At 47.3% G+C, this 18,026-nt stretch overlaps 1 protein-coding gene across 2 annotated transcripts; it reads right to left on the bottom strand.

The window, feature by feature from the left end:
* Window positions 1-765: 765 nt before the first annotated feature.
* prr12a (proline rich 12a) lies at window positions 766-16,737 on the bottom strand. Of its 2 annotated transcripts, none has more exons than XM_047338276.1 (15): window positions 15,394-16,737; window positions 13,376-13,533; window positions 12,783-12,944; window positions 7,918-12,524; window positions 7,379-7,636; window positions 6,585-7,284; window positions 5,827-6,353; window positions 5,547-5,663; window positions 5,270-5,403; window positions 4,334-4,842; window positions 4,114-4,233; window positions 3,526-3,623; window positions 2,997-3,128; window positions 2,375-2,470; window positions 766-2,163 (listed from the first exon to the last, which is right to left on the bottom strand). In XM_047338276.1, the coding sequence occupies exons 1-15, from the start codon at window positions 15,474-15,476 to the stop codon at window positions 2,029-2,031; spliced, it is 7,836 nt and encodes a 2,611-aa protein (XP_047194232.1). In that variant the 5' UTR covers window positions 15,477-16,737; the 3' UTR covers window positions 766-2,028. The 2 variants fall into 2 exon arrangements, with proteins under 2 accessions (XP_047194232.1, XP_035001320.2); XM_035145429.2 differs by having other exon boundaries at window positions 7,409-7,636.
* Between the last annotated feature and the right edge of the window lie 1,289 nt (window positions 16,738-18,026).

Raw genomic sequence — 18,026 nt, 5'->3', positions numbered from 1 at the left:
CTCATATTGGTTCATTTGTTTTGTTTTTAAAGAAAAATAACAATTTGTCCTGTTTAAAATTGATTTCAATTCATGTTCAGTGTTTATTTGCTTAAATTTCCACATTTAACTTGTGTTGAGTTGTGTATTGAACCATAAATGTGATTTCATAAATCATACTAATGGGTGCTTGTCTCAGATTTGAGGTGAGCACAATGAAACCTTTCTCCTTCACCAACAACAATGTAAAAAAAACATTTCCATGCATTAGACTGGACCACAAACTGTTTATAAAGATGGATGATGTGTCCCATCAAGGGATGGAGCTGGGTGTCGAGGTCCCGCCTATATACCTGCTCGACCAATCGTGAGTGAATCTCAGCTGTCAATCATGTTTCACCACGTTTTTAATGGCATAAAAAAAAAATGTTTAAACCAAACATACCAGTATAAATGAACACTTGGACAAACCTGAAATGGCAGAAACCATCTTTGAGAAAAATGTATCTGATGTGTGAATTTTAGTTTGGTCCACGTTAATATTAAATGACATGGAGGAGATGGTGTTTATGACCTACACTGCAGCCAGTTACCAGGTGACACTTAAATTCAGGGGAACTGTTTTGTCATCCATATTCATATTAAGTTTACGCTCTGGACATAAAGCGTCAGACATCCAAGTCAAAGCAACATACGCACAACATGTTTTCGTGAGAAACGTGTCTAAGCCTCTTAAAAACAACCGTTTGAGTAAGTAGTATAGAAGAGTCGGGGAATCAAGCAGCATTTGTTCTTTGCAGATTTTATTTGTTTCTCAAATACAGGAGAGTTAATGTACAGAAGGACAAAGAATTTCATCAAGAACTGTACAATATTTACACGCCTTTTTTTTCCTTTTTTTATGGAAAATTAGATTGTTTTCAAAATAAGTCATAGTATGCACAAACATCAAAATGATAAAAATGAAATGACTATTTCCTCTTTAAATATTACTTATTTATACTCCTTCTTCCCACATGGGAAATGGATAGTTTACTTCTTTTTCTTTGCACCTGCATGACTGATGATTGAACTGAAGAACGACAATGTTACGTTTCAAATAGAATTTCCCATTCCCTTCTTTTTTTTTCTTCTTTTCTTCCTTTGTTTTTGTTATTTTACACCCACTGTATTTTATACAATATTTCTGTCTCAACGTCTGTTCTTTTTGTATAGAGGGGAAGACGACTTGGATATGTGGGTTGCCGATTGTACACTGAACCTGTGGAAAATAAAAAAAAAAGGTATTTAAAATGTCCGGGCAGCAAACCCAGCGCTTGTGAGAGTTTAAGTTAAAAACCTCCTCATATAAATAATAAAAATGTGTTTATATATTATCACACAGCGGACTGGTGCTGCCCGTGACATAACACGGGATGAGAGGGAGAGCGTTCGTTAACACATTTCATGTTTCTATCCGTAGACGAGTCCATGTTCACGTTTGCTCACGGCACGCTCGACACGCAGGTTAAAAAGCATTCTCACCCTCTTCCACTCTTTTCAAAAGCCAACAGCGAATGTTAGTCTTTTCAAAAAAATAATTTATGTAAAAACTAAGCGGTAATAGTTTCTCTTTGAACTATTGTCTTTATGACACACAGTTAACAAGATGTCAGTGGCTCCTCCGTTGACTTGGCATTTGCGGCTCCTCCACTTTTAGTCCTTTGTCCACCTCGCGTCGCTCCCATTTCAACAACCGTCAATTCCCTCTTGACCCACCAGCGGCCCCGTGTCTGGCGGGGTCCCCCTTCTCACAAAGTAAGATATTTCTTAAAGTCATTTATCAACAACAAGAAAAAGAAAAGAGGCCAGTGTCTGAGGTCACATGAACAGACCCGCTTTTGTTCGTCAAGGGCCTTAAAAATTCATCCTCAGATATTAGAGATTTGAAGAGGGTGGGGGGGGGGGCTGTACAGTAGGATCCATCTCTTTCCGTGTTTGGATTTTCTTCTCAATTTTTTTTTTAATCCGTTCGCTTTAATGAATTCTCTGCGTCTTGCTGCAGTTGGCTCAGGCTTTGGTGCTGAGCGTGAGCAGCTCGATGAAGGAGCCGAAGAGGGTGTCCAGCCAGCTCTGGTTGGCCATGCACTGCTGCACCACTTCCTCTTGGCCCGGGTCCTCAGCCGCCTGCTCAATGGTGTTGGTCTGGAGAAGTGGGAAGGAAACACAGATAATTGTGATGCTTGGACTCAAACTAGGGTCTCTTGCCAAAAAAGAAAACATATATGAGCTGGTTCTGTGTCTAATGAGGTTTGTGGACTGTATGTGATGAGTATCTACAACCTACAGCAACAAAAAACTAAACTTTTCAAGCGTGATTTAAGTGTATACTGATCCTGGGGACATGCTTTCTTACCTCTTTCTTGCACTGTAAGAAGGTGTGGTATTTATAGTGATGAAGGGAGTGGTAGAGACTGTAGATCCGATACGACTCGGATGACAGTTTAAGGTCCTAAAAGAAAGAAGTCCGATTTAGAATTGTCAGAATATACCAGCATCAATAAACGAAACAATCTCAGAGCTAAACCTCGATATTAACTCTGCAGCTCTGTGTGAGAAAGAGGAAAAGCGGAGCCGGTTCAGAAACTTGCAGCAGGTGCTTGAGGGGAAGCTCAAACTGTTTCATTGTCTCACTCATCAGCGATCCATCTGTCACACAAACTCCACTGTTATTGCTTTTAACAGCAGTGGTTATTTTTGTTGAGGCCGGGGTTTCAGTGTCTATTTTCTCTGCTCCTCAGGAAGCCAACATCACGATCCTCAAGTGCTTCAATTATCTCACCCAGAATCCAGGAACAATCACCTGGTCATAGGCTGAAAATGTCCTAAGATGAGCCTTAGAGGTTCCGTTATTGTTTGAGAGCTCAACAAATCAAATGTGAATAAAGGGACCATTCAATTTGAACAAAGATGCTGTTAAGTACATACAAAAGGCCCCGATGACTCATCACCGAGTGAGCACCCACACAGAAGCCTACCTGTGGTTTAGGCAGGGTCTTCTTGACTCTGTTGAGGGTCTTGCGGTTGTAAGCGTCCCCGCTCAGCCGCACCCTCACCACTCCTGAGTCCAGGGGGTCTACAATGATCTGGGGGTAAGCATGCACGACTTCCTGTTGAGGGAGGGGACACAGAATAACAATCAGACACAGTCACAGGGAGAAGAGATGCCTTGGAAACAAAACGTGCTTCATTTTGTGGAGTGATTATTTTAACTACCAATACATTTATTGATTATCCGTTATTATCACTTGCTATAGCTTTAGTATAGTCTGCTTAGTAGAGAACAAGGTATATTTACAATGAAAAAGGCAACCAATTCTAACACCGAGGAGGCTGGAAACGGAAAATGTTTGACGTTTTTGCTTGATAAATGACACAAATATCAGCATATTTTGCAGAATAGAAAATAGAAAGGAGCACAGTATTGTGAAATAAATATTAAGAGAATGTTTGGCCATGAGAGAAAGAGAGAGAGCGACAGAGAGAGAGAGATTCAGGACAGATCACCTGGTGCTGAGAGTTCATGCTGACTCTCCTCAGCAGCCTCCTTTTCTGTTCGCTGAGGATGCTGTCAATCTTCCTCATCGGTGGGAGGTACAGCTCGTCTGGTGGCCAATCAACACAGAGGAACTTTCATTAGCAATCATTCATGCTGCTGCCAATCATTATAATACGACAGGGCAGAATCAAAGAGGCTCTTTCTGGGTGCAAATTTTTCAGGATTCCGGGGGCTTTCCGTCAAACCTGTCACTTCCTGTTTATTTGGATTTCTTAAAAAAACATTAAAAGATTAATTTGAATATGCGCGCTACACAACTTGCTAACAAATCCCCTGCTGTCGTAAGAGCAGGTTGTTCAGCTGGATGGCATCATCTAAAACCTGGCAGGTGCTGTGATATTTATTGCACAATCTTAAAATGCGTCAATGCTATTGTTTGGTTGCCGACATTTAAGCTGTGAAAAATATGCCACCAAAAAGGGAGGTCTGGTTAGATTACAGATACGTTCCAACACAATTAAAGCCTGAGCTTCACAATCTACATGTCAGTAGATTTATAAAAGCCAGTTTGAAGCGTAACTAAGCAGATTTCTCACCATCTGTGTCTTCCAGAGCTTGGATCATGTCGGGGTCCAGGGCCGTGCTGACCAGCATCTCCACGTAGCTCCTGAACATCTCCCTCATGGCACGGTTGTTCACTCCGCCTTTCACTGGCACTGAGTGGAAGAGAAGCAGCTTCATTATTACGGCCTCAAAAGGGATATAAACTCTTCTAACCGCAAAATGCAAGCACAAAGAATCAAAATGGCAGCTCACTTTCATTCTCACTAGCTGCCTCCTCTGATGAGTCCGAGTCTGATGATGAAGGTACTTCCTTCAGCCACTTCTTCCTCTTTTTGGGTGGTGGCTCGGCCTTCACTTTGGCTGGCTTGGACTTGAGCAGGCGCTCAGCCTTTTCCTTCTCTTTCCTCTCCACCGCTTTCTTCTCCTCCTTCGCTCGACCTCGTTCTGCTGCTGCAGCACGTTTCTCTACTTTGTCCTGCTGCGGCTGCACTCGCTTCTCCTTCTCTCTCTCACGCTCCTTCTCATGCTCCTTCTCTTTTTCTTTCTCCCTCTCTTTCTCTCTCTCTCTCTCCTTGGCTTTAGGCACGGCAGATGGAGCCTCCTTCTTCTCCCGTTGTTCTTTCGCCGTTGTTGTGGTCGCTGTTCTCGTTTTCTCTCTCTGTTCGCGTTGGACTGGTGGAGCCACTCTCTCCTCTTTCTCCGCTACCTTTGGTGGGGCCTGGGACGCGGGAGGGGAGGCCATCCTCGGGAGGGACTGGCGTCTGTTGCACAAGAAGGAATTGATTTACAGAAAGTCAAGGAATCTCATTTTAGTCAGGTGTAATAGCAAAATAATTCACTGTGTCACAACAGTTCATTCCCACAGGTGAGATCTGTATCAATCGGCTTATCCTTTGGTCTTGGCTAAGAACAAAATTTGCTTGTGAGAGTTGTGAGAATAAAACTCATTTCCATAGATAGGCTCCCACCCCCATCTTGGCTCACATGATGGTTACTCCATATAGTTTTTTGGGACCTTTTGGACCAGCCCTTCAAACCTAAGCCTGGCATTCAGGTGCTCAACTGCAAGCTCCTCTTCCAGGCTTGACTGGAAGAGGAGCCCCAGAGTCAAGGTGATTTTAATCCAGCTAAATCTAGCGAGAATTAATTTAATATGAATAGAATTTTCCATATAGTAAATACTGGTACCTGAGAGCAGGTGTGGCTCTCCGCCAAGGTCTCCGAGAGCAGACTCTGACGTAGTCCTTCTTATTGACATTCTCCAAAAACTTGACATAGATTCGCTGGTATCGCCTCTTGGCATCTCCGAAGTAGCCAAGATACTGACAGAAAAACAAATTACATACATTTAACATGATGAAGTGACACATTTGGTAGGTAGGCATCCATTTATATGCACACATAATGTACATTTCAGCATATATACGCTATAGAATCATATTCTAGGATGTAGCATCGAACTCACGTTGCTTGTGGCGCAGAACTGCCTCTGCCCATCTTTAATCTCTGGACTGAACTTCTGCAGCAGGGCTTTCTGCACCCTCCAGATGGGTGGAGGCTCACGGCCTGTCTGCAGAGCCAGCTGTGACGAAACACATGACACACAACTGAGTACAACATGTCACTGTAACATTGCAGCCACTGAAAGATTCAGATCTCAACACATTTTATTTGTTAAAAAGAGCAAAACGGGATTTTCGCTGATGATTTTCCCTTAATAATATACACACAAAAAACACAAATACCTTGAGAGTCCGGATGTCTTCCACTCGCACCACAAACTCGTCCCTTTCTCTGAAGATGCCCTCCCCTCCGCTTTCGCTCTCATCCTCCTCACTCTCTCCAACAATGGCAGCATCTTCTTGCTTCTGAGCAAGATGCAGCGAGGTGATTTTGGGAGGTGGGGGCTCTTCGGGAGAAGCGGGGGACTCCGGAGACGGCATGGGAGACTCCTTCTGAGTAGGAGGCTCGGAAGTAGGAGGGGAAGGAGGAGGAGGAGGGGAAGGAGGCGAAGGTGATGTCGCAGGAGGAGGAGTGGCAGGCTGAGGGAGAGGAGTGAGTGCGGGAGGCGATGGAGATGGGGATGGGGATGTAGGAGCGATGGGGCTCGGAGGCTGGGAGGGCTCCTCTTGTTCTTCTGCTGGAGGCAGGGGTGAGGGGAGTGAGAGGGGAGGGAGGGGGGAGTGAGACGGAGAGGAGGATGAGGAGGGAGATGGGGGGACAGAGGGAGGTTCGGGAGTCGCTGGCTCTGGAGGGAGCTCGGGCAGCGGCACTGGAGGGAAAGAGGAAGTAAAGGTCACTTTACAGATCAATTTACCACCATGTCATAAAAATTGTATTAAATTATTTTTTACAAATATATAATAAATTTAACTAAAATACAACTTATATACTATTACTAATATAACTTATAGTAATTATAATAATTTTCCTACACTGAGCTTTATAAAAAGAATTGATGTGCAAGAAAAAGGGATATGGAATGAATAAAGATCCGCCTCACCATCAAGCTTGGGTGCACCCAGTGTTTCCAGCTGTGGTTCGATCTCCTCTGTCATATCATTCTCTTCGTCCCCTCCTATGCTTCTTTCCTCCTCAATCTCCTCCTCCTTGTTCTCCTCCTCCATGTCTCCATCTTCTAGCTGGAGATCATCAGGTTCATCAGAGTGGGGCTGGTTGTGGGGAGTATGCATGGTGGGCTGCGGGCTGAGCGTGGGGGGCGGCAGTGTGGGAGTGAGAGGGCCCTGGCTGGGTTGAGCCTGAGGCTGGGGAGGCAGAGGAGGAGAGAGTGGGGGCTGGATGTTCGAGTTGAGCTGAGGAGTGTCGTACAGAGCAGAAATGGCCGAGGAAATGCTCTTCTGGAGGTCCTGGTTCTTTCCCACCGAGTCTTCCTCATCAGAAGAGAATGAGGGCAGGGTCTCCAGGTTCCGCTTTAGCTCATCTTCCAAGCGCTTGGGGCTGGGGCAGTTGCCCAGAGTCAGACCACCATTCCCTTCGCCGTCCCCAAATGGAGGTGGCGGGGGTGGAGGAGGAGGTGCAGGAGACATTGGGCGCAGACCCCCTGGTTTACATGGTGAGGTTTCACCATTGTCATGCTCCATTCCTGGTGAGATGTCCAAGCCTGGAGGTCTCTTCCCCGTCTTGAGGAAGTCCAAGAATGAAGCAACAAAGCCAGCCTTGGACTCAGAGTCCTTATCATCCCCCTGAGAAAACACAAACCACAACTATCAAGCCATGAACTTAAGATAAATCCAATCAATTTGATCTTAAAGCATCTTAAAGCATTCTCTACTTAACAAAGCTAGGATACAATCCTGTAGCCGTTACCCTTTCCTCCATCCCCTCATCATCCACTCCTTCACCCATCATCTGGCTTTTCTGTTTGTTCTTGTCCTGACTTCTGTTGCTTTCTGTGCTGCAGGGGGGTCCAGGACTTAGGCCAAGTGAGGGAGCTGAGCCGACAGAGCCGTCAGACAGAGCGGGATCCGTGCCAGACAAAGAGTCTGTCCTCAGCAAGGCATCGGAGGAGGACAGGGTTCCGATTGGTAATTTAATCTAAAACAAAAGAGAGAAAACAGAAATATTTCAAGTAATCCATTTCATATTTTTAGCTTTTACAGGACAGAACAGTTAAAACAGAGTGAGGAGAAAGTAGTGTGATGAAGCAACAAACAGCAATATCAATTGCAGCTATGCACATACAACAAAAAACACAAAATCTGTTTTACATTTCTCACTCTTACTAGTTAAAGAACTTGTATGTGAACCACGTCTTATATCTGTGACTTGATTTATTTGAAAATCCCCACACCTTTTCTAGACAGAAATCTACTGACCTTCAGAGGAGGAATAGGTTCGTGTTGCTGCTGTTGGGGCTGGTGATGGAGCTGCTGCTGCTGCTGTAGGTGATGGTGCTGCATCTGATCCTGCTCCTTCCCACTCATTTCCATGTACATGTCTTCCCTCCTTCCTCCTCTACCTCTGCTTCCACGACCCCTGCCTCTGCCTCGTCCCTCCACGCTGAATCCTCCTCCCACTGTTGTACCACCCATCTCACCCATCATCCCTCTCGGGGTGAACGGTTCAGGCATCGGGCGGATGCGAGGCCTGCCTCTTGGCCTAGGGGGACCCTCTCTCTTGGGTCTAGTGGGCTTCCGGCCTCTCTTCTTGGGTCCTTCCTGAGGCATAAGAGAGTGTGAACCCATAGATGTGTATCCAGAGGAGTGATAGAAGTCAATGTCGCCCATTAAAGGGCTGAGAGAGCCACTTCCTCCTCCCTTTCTGCAACTGGACACCAGGTCTGGTAACAGGTCCGGGAGTCTCCGGCTGTTTAAGCGGATGTCAGCTGGCTGGTCAGCTTTATCCTCATCATCTTCAAACTCATACTCTTGAGCGTAACTTTTCTTAGGCAGTGTGTTGGGGTCCCTGCGCTCCTTTAACAGGTGGAAAGAGCTGGACTTGAGCAGTTTCTTGGGACGAGATGAGCAGAAAATGGGAGACTGGAGGCCTCCAGAACCACTTCCTGCATTACTTCCTCCAGGCCCACCAGACATTTTGGCTCCAACATTGTTGGGACCAGCATTATTGGGGCCCATACCCATAGCTGGGCCCTGGGACTGTATCAGTCCAAGCTGCTCAGTGTTGACAGTGGAGGGGAGCTCATGGGTTTTAAGGGAGTCTAGATCCAGAGTCATGGTGTTGTTGCTGGGCTCTTCCAGGCCATGACAGTACGATTCATAACCCTGATCTCCACCATGGTGACCCATTATGTCATAGCCCGCTCCAGCACCGCCCCCTGCTCCACCCGCACTCTGTCCAGCTTTCATGGAATCCATTCCCTCTTGACCAGGGTGGCTGTCATTCATCTCTCCCTGCCCTGGACCTCCACCCCCTGCACAGCTTGACTTGTAGTCCTCTGTGCAAAACATGTCTTCCATTCCTGGAAAAAAGGAGCGGTCCTCGTCCTGAAGGAGAGAATCTGGGAAGCAGATAGAAGTTAGGGGCACAAAGCGGTTACTTTGTTGATTCTGGTCTGCTTTCTCCCCCGGGCTGACTGTGTCAAACTGGTGTTGCTCCGAGCGCTGCTGGTCCAGCTGGCTCTGCTGAGGGGTGAGCTGGGATGAGAGCGGCTGCTGTGGGTCAGACTGAGGCTGGGAGTGTGGGAGTGGAGGTTGCGAGTGAGGGTGATGCGAGTGGGTTTGTTGATGCTGAGGGTGGTGCTGTGAGAGGTGGTGCATGTGGGATGGGGCAGATAAGCTCATGTCAGGCTCGGAGAGGAAGGAGTGGAGTTCTGAGGCTGAGTGTTGCTGCGAGTGGTGGTGGGACGGGTGCTGCTCCTGCTGTCTGTGTCGCTCACTGCTTCCTCCGCTCCTCCCGCCGCTGCCTGGTCCACCGCGTCTGTCTTCAGCTACGTCTGCGCTGGACGTCTGAGAGAGGGAGCGCTCCAGCATGTCCAAGGAAGAGACCACTGTGCTTTGTTTCACCTGACTCTGCTCGTGCTGATGAGGAGGGGGCCCGTGGTTGTAGTGAGCCGCAGCCACTTCCAAAGCCTGGGACTGGAGTTGGAGCTGGAGCTGGGTGGTTTGAGACTGAGACTGAGCTTGATGTTTACTTGCGCCAAGTCTCCCACCAGCGCTTTCCATTACAGCTTGCTGTTGGCTAATAGAGTGCTGCTGTTGGGCATGAGAGTCCATTTTATGGTGCTGTTGATGTTGTGAGTGAGAATCAATTTTGTGGTGCTGCTGATGCTGATGGGAGTCCATCTTCTGATGCTGCTGATGTGGAGGGAGGGAGTCCATTTTTGGGTGTTGCGGATGTGATTGGTGGGAGTCCATTTTGTGATGCTGCGGGTGCTGCCGGTGAGAGTCCATTTTGTGGTGCTGTTGATGAGGCTCCAGTTTGTTGCGGGTGGTGTGGGACAGCACCGACTGGAGCAGGTGTGGCGGCTGACGGGACTGATCGGTGGGAGAGTCCATGAGGGAGGCTGCAGCTTGAGACTGGGAATGCTGCTGCTGGACTTCCGGTGTTTTCCGAGGATAGGGGATGTCAGCTCGCTCCTGTGACTTCTTTTGGAGCTCCATTTGGGGGTGGGACGGCATCTGTGAGTGATGTGAGGAGTGTTGGGGGGCAAGGGGGTGTTGGGAGTATGGGTCACCCCGCCCATAGTGGACTACAGAGCCTAGGTTGTCATGGTGATGGAGATGGGAGTGCACTTGTTCAGCGCTGCCCCTTCCTCCAGTGCTCCTGCTGCTTCCAACAGACCTCTCGTTCCTCTGCTGCTGCTGTTGATGGTGATGTTGTTGATGTTGCTGCTGTTGTTTCTTCAGTGACATCTCCAGCTGGCTGTCCAGCCCTGATATTGCCCCCCCGGACCCCGCATTTCCTACTCCGGCCGTGGACGTAGCACTGTGGGTACGTATGACACTCTGGGGGTGGTACCTCTCCTCAGAGGTCTTACCCATGTCATAGCTTAGCCCTTTGCCTGAATCAGTAGTTGGGGGCACTGGCTGGGGCTGAGACTGAGTTTGTTGGGATGCCTGTTGGGGTGGTTGTTGAGGATGGTGATGAGCAGCCTGGGGAGTGGGACTTGCTTGGGCTTGCAGCAAGTGCTGTATCAAGAACTCATCGTCATCATCTACTTCCTCTTGGGATCTCTGTGAGCCCACCCCGAGCATAGAAGTGTCTGCCTTTGTTTTAGAAGAGGAGGAATGATAGGACTGAGGTTGGGAGTTTGGGCCTCTGGTGTCAGGGTAGCCTTGTGGGGAGGCCAGGAAGGTGGGGGAGAGAACTGAGGAAATGTATTTATTAGAGCCTGCACCTCCTGGAGATTGTGTGGGGCAGGTGGGCACTGGGGAGTGCAACCCTGGACGGATGATGCCAGAGTTGCCTGATGGGGAGGGGCTAGAGTCTTGAATATGATAGGACCCTCCACCACTACCTCCTCCACCTCTCTCATTGGTCATACTGTTTCCTGCTCCTCCTCCTGAGCCAGAGTTCCCACTCCCTGTGCCAGTGCTGCTTCCTCCCCCTGATGCTCCACTACCTGATGAGCCACTTGATCTTAAAAGAGCAGGGGAGTGACCTGGGGCTCCGTAGCCTAGTGACGGGCTTCCAGCTCCACCCAGTGAAGATGGAAGTGATCCATAAGCAGAGTCGGCACCATATATATCAGTGGAGTACGACTGGCTTCGCCCACCTAAACTCCCGTATCCTTTCCCAGCAGTACCTGAGCTCAGGTCTTGGGCTTGTGGTGAACTGAAGCCTCCATAGGACTGAGACAGGTGGGAAGTAGGGGGCTGATTAGGGGAATATGACTGTGTTTGTTGTTGGGGTGGGGTCTGACCAGTAAGAGCAGCGGAGGGGGCTTTCACTGGCGGTACAGGAGAACCGTAGCCTGAGAGGCAGGATTTGGGTGCTGAGGAGGAGGAGGAAGGAGGCTGCTGCTGAGGGGCTGGGGGAGGAGGAGCTGGCTGAGGGGGTGGCTGCTGCCTAGAAGGGGCTGCGCTGGAGCTGGATGTGGGAATGGAGTTGGAAGGATGAGCACCAGAAGTAGCAGAAGAAGAGGAGGAGGAAGAGGATGTAGAGGAAGCAGAGGGGGGTGTGTGAGGAGTTCTTGAGGATGAAGCTGAACTGGCGGAAGAATAGCCACTGCTGGAGCTGCTTTTCGTACCTTTTCCAGCTGAGGACGAGGACGAGGAAGAGGAGGATGACGAATAGGGAGGCTGGATGATTGGCCGATATTGTTCAGTGCGAGCGGGGGCTTTGAGGTCAGATGATGGGCTCTGGTCACCCAGTGGGCTGCAAGAAAGGCCAGCATGTCTGTGGTGGGTGGCTATCTGCTGGTACCCCGCCCCTCCACAGCTGAGATAGTGCTGAAGGGAGTGGGCAGCAGAGGACGAGAGCTGTGACTGAGATGGAGTGGGCCGCTGGTAATGTTTGATAACACTGTCCTGGCGGGGCACGGCCCGTTCCTGAGCCGAATTGGACTGCGACTGGGACTGAGCCTGGGGCTGGGCCGAAGAAAAGACAGATGCATTATATAGCTGGGAGGACTGGTCCTGGAGCTGTGATGACAGCAGGTTGAACTGGTGGGACTGCAGGTGCCTGGCGGATGACGCCTGGGCTGATGTGGCTCCCGTGGGATCCTGGCTGCCCCTGTAGGCAGCTGCAGCAGCACCCTGTGAGGACAGGAGTCTATCAAAACCCAGGCTAGACTGGGAAGGAGCCTTTATGTGTAGTAGGGGGTCATGTGGGGAGAGCAGGCCATTGGATGTGGGACTAAATGTGGGCGTGTCCTGGAGGGAAAGGGAGGCAGTGGGGAAAGAACGGCTGGAGAAGGATGCTGGATGCTGATAGGCTGAGAGAGCAGAGGAGGAGGGGAAGGATCCAGAGCCAGGAAGGGCTCCAGAGATGAATAGTTCAGGAGGAGCAGGCGTGTGCATCGCTGTTAGGAAAAGGAAGACATATTTCAAAATTACTCAATATCCATCGAACTATAATTTGAATTAATAAATAATAAATTAGTCATGACTAAGATGATCAACAAGTACAGTAAAAATGCTTAAATCCTATATGGAAATGCACACATAGCAAAACTGTGGATTGTAATGCAGCAAAACATTGGGAGGTTCTTTAAATGTCATGTTGACTGAGTGGCCTGTTTGAATGTCAACACAAGAGGGAAGATCTAACTCAGCCCCACCTGTCTGCCAGGATGGTGTGCGGAACTGGGAAAGAAGGGAGGAGGCAGAGGGTGGAGGCTGAGGACCCCGGGACTCCAGGGCCGAGATCAGATTCATGACAGATGCATCTGGGGCAGAGGGGCTGGCATGGTGCAGGCCAGTGTCAAAGAGCCCTGAAAGACCTTTGGGAAGACAGAACAGTGAAAAATTATTAAGAACGCAAATTTTAACAAATGAAAATCTAAAAAATATATAACAAAAAATAATTATTCGATTTTTGCCAAGATTTAATCTTATCCCAGAAATATACTCGGTGAATCTGCTGTCACACATACAGAGAATCTAAGTCAAGAAGTCTGTAGTTCTTACTGTAACTATGAGTACATCATCCTCTGTTGTTGAAAACCAACCTAAGACATCAGCAAAACTTTATGAAAATCAATGCTGTGACAACAAATCGGGCTGCAACATCTTCAGCTCCAATTCATCTGAGCTACTGTATAATGTGATCATCTTTCAATGACAATCTACCAGGGCCTGCATGGAGAGACACAATAAGTCATTGTCGGGGTCCCTTATGGTGGTGACATGGAAGGTATGACATTTATCTCACCCAAACTACGTCCAGCTGCTCCCCAAGCCCCGCCTTGGCCAGAGCTCCCTGGGTGGTGATTGGTGGCATAGCCCTGCAGAGGGTGTGGGGTGGCGTAGGCTTGTCTGTGGAGGAGCTCAGACTCAGGGTGGGATGATCTGGAACTCCCATATACAAGACTGGGGAAGAAGGAGATTGTCATTCACTTTTAAGGACATTTACATAAACCTAATCTATTCCCAAAAATGTGACCCTTGAGAAAACACTGCCTAGGCTTGGGTCATGTAAAATGAATAAATAAATACAAATCTGACATGCAGGTTAATTGTTCTTTAATAGAAAAGGATGTTTAATTTGTTTCCATATGCAACTTCTTAACATGTGGAAACCAAAATCACTCATGAGTCTCATTTACATTTTAAGTTTAAGGGAGGATAATCTAATAAAAAATAATAATTTAATAAAATATCAATGGAGGAATTATATAATTGTTACATGTTATTATACCAAAATTGTGTTATAATGGATGCAAATCTGTCAAATCAGCAATAAAAGTGTCATGCAAAAATAATGGGACACTTAATTTGCAATTATAATGGCGCCTCGAGACCAAACCATAACAAAATTTGAAGATGTGAGCTAAACAAGCGTCTTATTTCAAAGCTGTAGATGATCCAGCTGCAGAAGTTTGCGTTGCAAAAACAGATGAAATGCGTGGATGTCCGGCAAAGGGAACATGTTAGCATTTGTGCTGCTGGCTGGTAGCACCGCCTAGCAGCGATGCACAGCACTAATGGGAGAAATGCAGACTAGGCCCAAACTGCAAGGCCAATGTTTTACGTTTAAATAAACCACAAGTGTGTTATGTGCAGACTGATGCAAGTTGAAAATATGCATTTTGCTCTATTCGTCAAGAAAAAAAAAGGCCAAAGACCAGTTTCGTCTGCGACCCCTCATTATGTGGGTACGGCTAACAGCTGGATGGAGCAGGTCGACGCAAATGCATGCTAAAGTTGCATGCAAACACCAGCGATTAGCCAGGCTTGTTTACTCAAATATCATTTCATATTGTGGCGTGGTGGCTTCCAGGTACGACCCGGCAGCTAGCCGTGCGTCTAAATATCACATACGCGCAGCCCAACAAGAGACAATGATGCTGGCGTGCACAGGCCTCACGTCTCTTCCATGCAACAGAGCGCTAGCTTGCAGGCTAACACAAGGCTAACAGACAAGAGCTATCCTCCACAGCTCAGACCATTCCCATCATTATCACCATCATCTCGCGAACGCAACCTAGCCGTGTTATTAGCCTCGTTTGTTTTCGACGAATAGCCAGATTGTGTGTTTGATGCGTAGGGACTGTGGGGATATTTCATTATGCAAATTAACATAATCCACCAGCAATTATCTGGATCACGATTGGGGGAAAATGCACGATAAATCTCAAATCAGGGGAGTGTGGCATCGCCCCTGTTGGAAGATGTGCGTTCCCTGCTTCCCTTTGCAGTGCGTAGCTACTGATATTGGACCTTCCCGGTTAATATGCATCAGTTCTTGTTGATGTCTGTCAGGGGGGCTGTTGTGAGGTGGATAGATAGATAGGTGGTGGTGGTGGTGGGGGTTGCTGCGTCTGCACTCTTCGCAGTTCCCATCAATCCCGGTGAATTTATATCTATCGGGGGTCTGTATCCAGGCCTGCACACGGGGAACAATAATTCCTATGGATGCTCCAGACATGCACCCCCTCCCCCTCTCCCACCCTGTGCCAGGTCTACCTAAAAAACCCACGTCTGTCAATCACACTCAATTCATCTCCCCAACCTTCTCCTTTCTCCACCCCGCCCACCCCCACGACACGCACACTGCCCCATTCCTGCTTATAATATTATTACTATGCAAGTGTTACGGGGATGACAATGCACTGCACATTAACACGAGCCGTGGCACTGGATCATCAACATAATTTGTTTACACGGGTCACACCGTGCCCTGCAAAGCGCCACTGATGCATATGCACATTGTCTGAATCCGATGCATACCTTGCTTTTGCCGATCTCTCGTAACTCCATCCTGCTCCTGCGCCCAGATCACCAAATCCTGTTCCCGGGTAATTTCTATCCATTTATGTGTTGGAAAAAAAAAAAAAAAAAACGTGTGCGATGAGGACGAAAAAGCTACGAGACCGTCGCGACAAGCAGATCTCGGAGAAAGAGAGAGAAAGGGGGGAATAGGAATCCCTGTGTTTCCCTTTCTCGGTTTCAGGCTATTTTCCCCGGTTTCATAAGCAAGTCCTCAGGAGTGGAAAACAGCATATTGAAAGAGAAATGGAGGGGAGGAGGAGAAAGCTGGATGAAAAAAAAGAGGGGGGTCTACGGGGTTATAATCCAACCACCTCCAAAAAAAGACAGTCTTTCTCCTTTTCCTGCGTTTATCATTTCCCCGAATGGAGCTTCAGTCCAGAATCGGTCGCGGTCATGATGGAGATGCGGCGGATTTGGCCGGTGATGGACGAATTGCTGATAAACATTTGATTTGAATGCGTCCCTTTTTTTCTCTCTCTCCCTCTCTCTCTCCGCCGTCTCTCCTCCCCTTTCTTTAGGCTAGTTTTGCTGCTACGCTGCTAACACCATAAAGGATCGCGATCGACGGGCCACGTTGGTCGCGACCGATCCCCGTAGACGAAGCGAAGAAATCCCCAAATCTCACCCCCTCCGCAAACACAAATCTTTTCTCTTTCCCCCCTCCGTGCTTTACAAATGGTTCCCACCCCCCGTCTACCTCCGGAGCCGTGGAGCTAGCAGCAGATGCTAGCTGTCAGTAACGACGCATCAAAATAAAACAGGGCTGCTTTTCTTTTCCCCCCCAAACGCCCGCTCCCTGTGTCTCTGCCTCTTCTTTAATGGCCACCCGAGTAACAGCGAGCTTCACCAGCACCGAGGCCGAACACGACGATAAATACGTAAAAGCCCCAGAAACGAGCTCGAAGTAAAAGCAGGCCGCGGCGCTTTAATATTTTTTACTCATTTTCCTCCGGAGTCGCCATGTTTGAAGGCGGCTCGCCGCTGTCCTGTCCTCCCTCGCTCCCCCTCTCCGTCTCACCGCCGAGACTCATTCAGTGTCTGCGGTGACCTCCATTCACCGGGCCGCTTCCCCCAGTCAGTCAGTCAGTCAGTCGGTCTGCAGGCGGCCATGCGCGCTTTTCCACACTTTCATCGTTATTGTTTGGCAAAAAATGTGGCGTCGAGAATTTGACACGAGAAGAAGAAGAAGAAGAAGAAGAAGAAATAGTGCGCTGTTTTGTCCTGGACGCTGTGATTGGCTGAGGCGCGTTCTCGGGTTTTCCAGGTTTATAATAAAATGCCTTCCGCAGTCACATCCACATTGTTGCAGCCTGGTTTGCACAGTTTCCTGCCAACAATCCCATGATTCTAACATTAAATAACCTGCAGCGTTTGATTACAACCTGTGACATTACAATAAATTCTGCATTTTCTCCTTTTATATGAGCCACACATGCTTAAAAACACCAAAACCTATTTTGGTCCATTTTCCCCTTTGATTTTATTATTTGGACCACACGTGTAGTGAGTGTGTCCACCTGCAGGTGGCAGTCTGGAGTTTATGGTTCTACTAAAAAGAGGGATCATCGTGAGATGCTTTGCTCTTGTGTCTATTTCACATTTTTATATATACATACATACATCTGATTATTTACTTTTTTACTAGCATAATAACCATTTCATTAACATGTAATTATCTTCAGCTGATGTGTGGGATTCAAGCGTTTAAATAGGTCAAACAAACATTTTGGCGTTTCTCACCGTCAATGTGACTCCTTTTGTTTACAGGTAATAATAATGGACACAATCCATGGGCCAGAAATCCATCATTGTGTTACACACCATAGTGTATGTTGCCCTCCAGTGGTGCTTTTAAAATCTGCAACTACAACACTTCAAAATCACAGTGGCTACAATTTTCTCTCAATTTGAATCTTGTGATAAATATTTATTATTTTTTATTATCATTAGAATTTCAGGACCCATACAAATCCATAAGATCTATGTATATATGTATATAACTGTTCAATAGGATTAATGCCTAAATATCTCATGATATCAATGGGGGATTTCCCCTAGTTTCCCTTAAATATATAATATCATTATGAAACAGGATGCAGTACGTGTTGTTGTTGTTCTGATTTGCCATTTTTGCTGAGTTGCTGCTAATTCTGAGACAGGAAAACAATTTTTTCCACAATGTTTTGAAACTAGGCTGTATTCTGAAAGATATTCACAATACATTCTTTGATTTATAATGACAAACCCATGACTGTGTAATTACAGCTTAACAATCTCATCAGGATATGTTGACCAAATGAAACAAACGTGTGTTCCTCTATGGATTACCAACACTAAAGCTAACCCCTGACTGCTTTTATCTTTAAAAGCCTCCGGTTTCTGGATCGTTTCCAGAATATTAGTTGCATCATTTCCAGCGGCGTGCTCGATGCTAATTCAAGGGGGTTATTTTTTAAACAAATGCCACAACTCTGAGCTCAACCTCTTAAGCCAACAAAGCAGAATAAAGCAAAAAGAGTCAGGCTCCCCAGTCTCTTTTCAGGAAAAAGCACCTCTGCCAGCTCCCCTGTAGTGAGCATTTTAGATGCACC

The sequence above is a fragment of the Hippoglossus stenolepis genome, chromosome 21 (assembly GCF_022539355.2).
Source record: "Hippoglossus stenolepis isolate QCI-W04-F060 chromosome 21, HSTE1.2, whole genome shotgun sequence".
NCBI classification, from domain to species: Eukaryota; Metazoa; Chordata; class Actinopteri; order Pleuronectiformes; family Pleuronectidae; genus Hippoglossus; species Hippoglossus stenolepis.
Note: the sequence above shows the minus strand (reverse complement) of the source record. Positions and strands in the feature narration are given on the sequence as shown.

What these genes read in the sequence shown, in the direction of transcription:
- prr12a (XM_047338276.1), bottom strand. Translation starts at nt 15,476, where the DNA reads ATGGATAGAAATTACCCGGGAACAGGATTTGGTGATCTGGGCGCAGGA. An exon ending in GAGAGATCGGCAAAAGCAAG is followed by an intron (nt 13,534 to 15,393) that starts GTATGCATCGGA and finishes CTTCTTCCCCAG; the next exon opens with TCTTGTATATGGGAGTTCCA. An exon ending in GCATGAACTCTCAGCACCAG is followed by an intron (nt 3,129 to 3,525) that starts GTGATCTGTCCT and finishes CTCCCTCAACAG; the next exon opens with GAAGTCGTGCATGCTTACCC.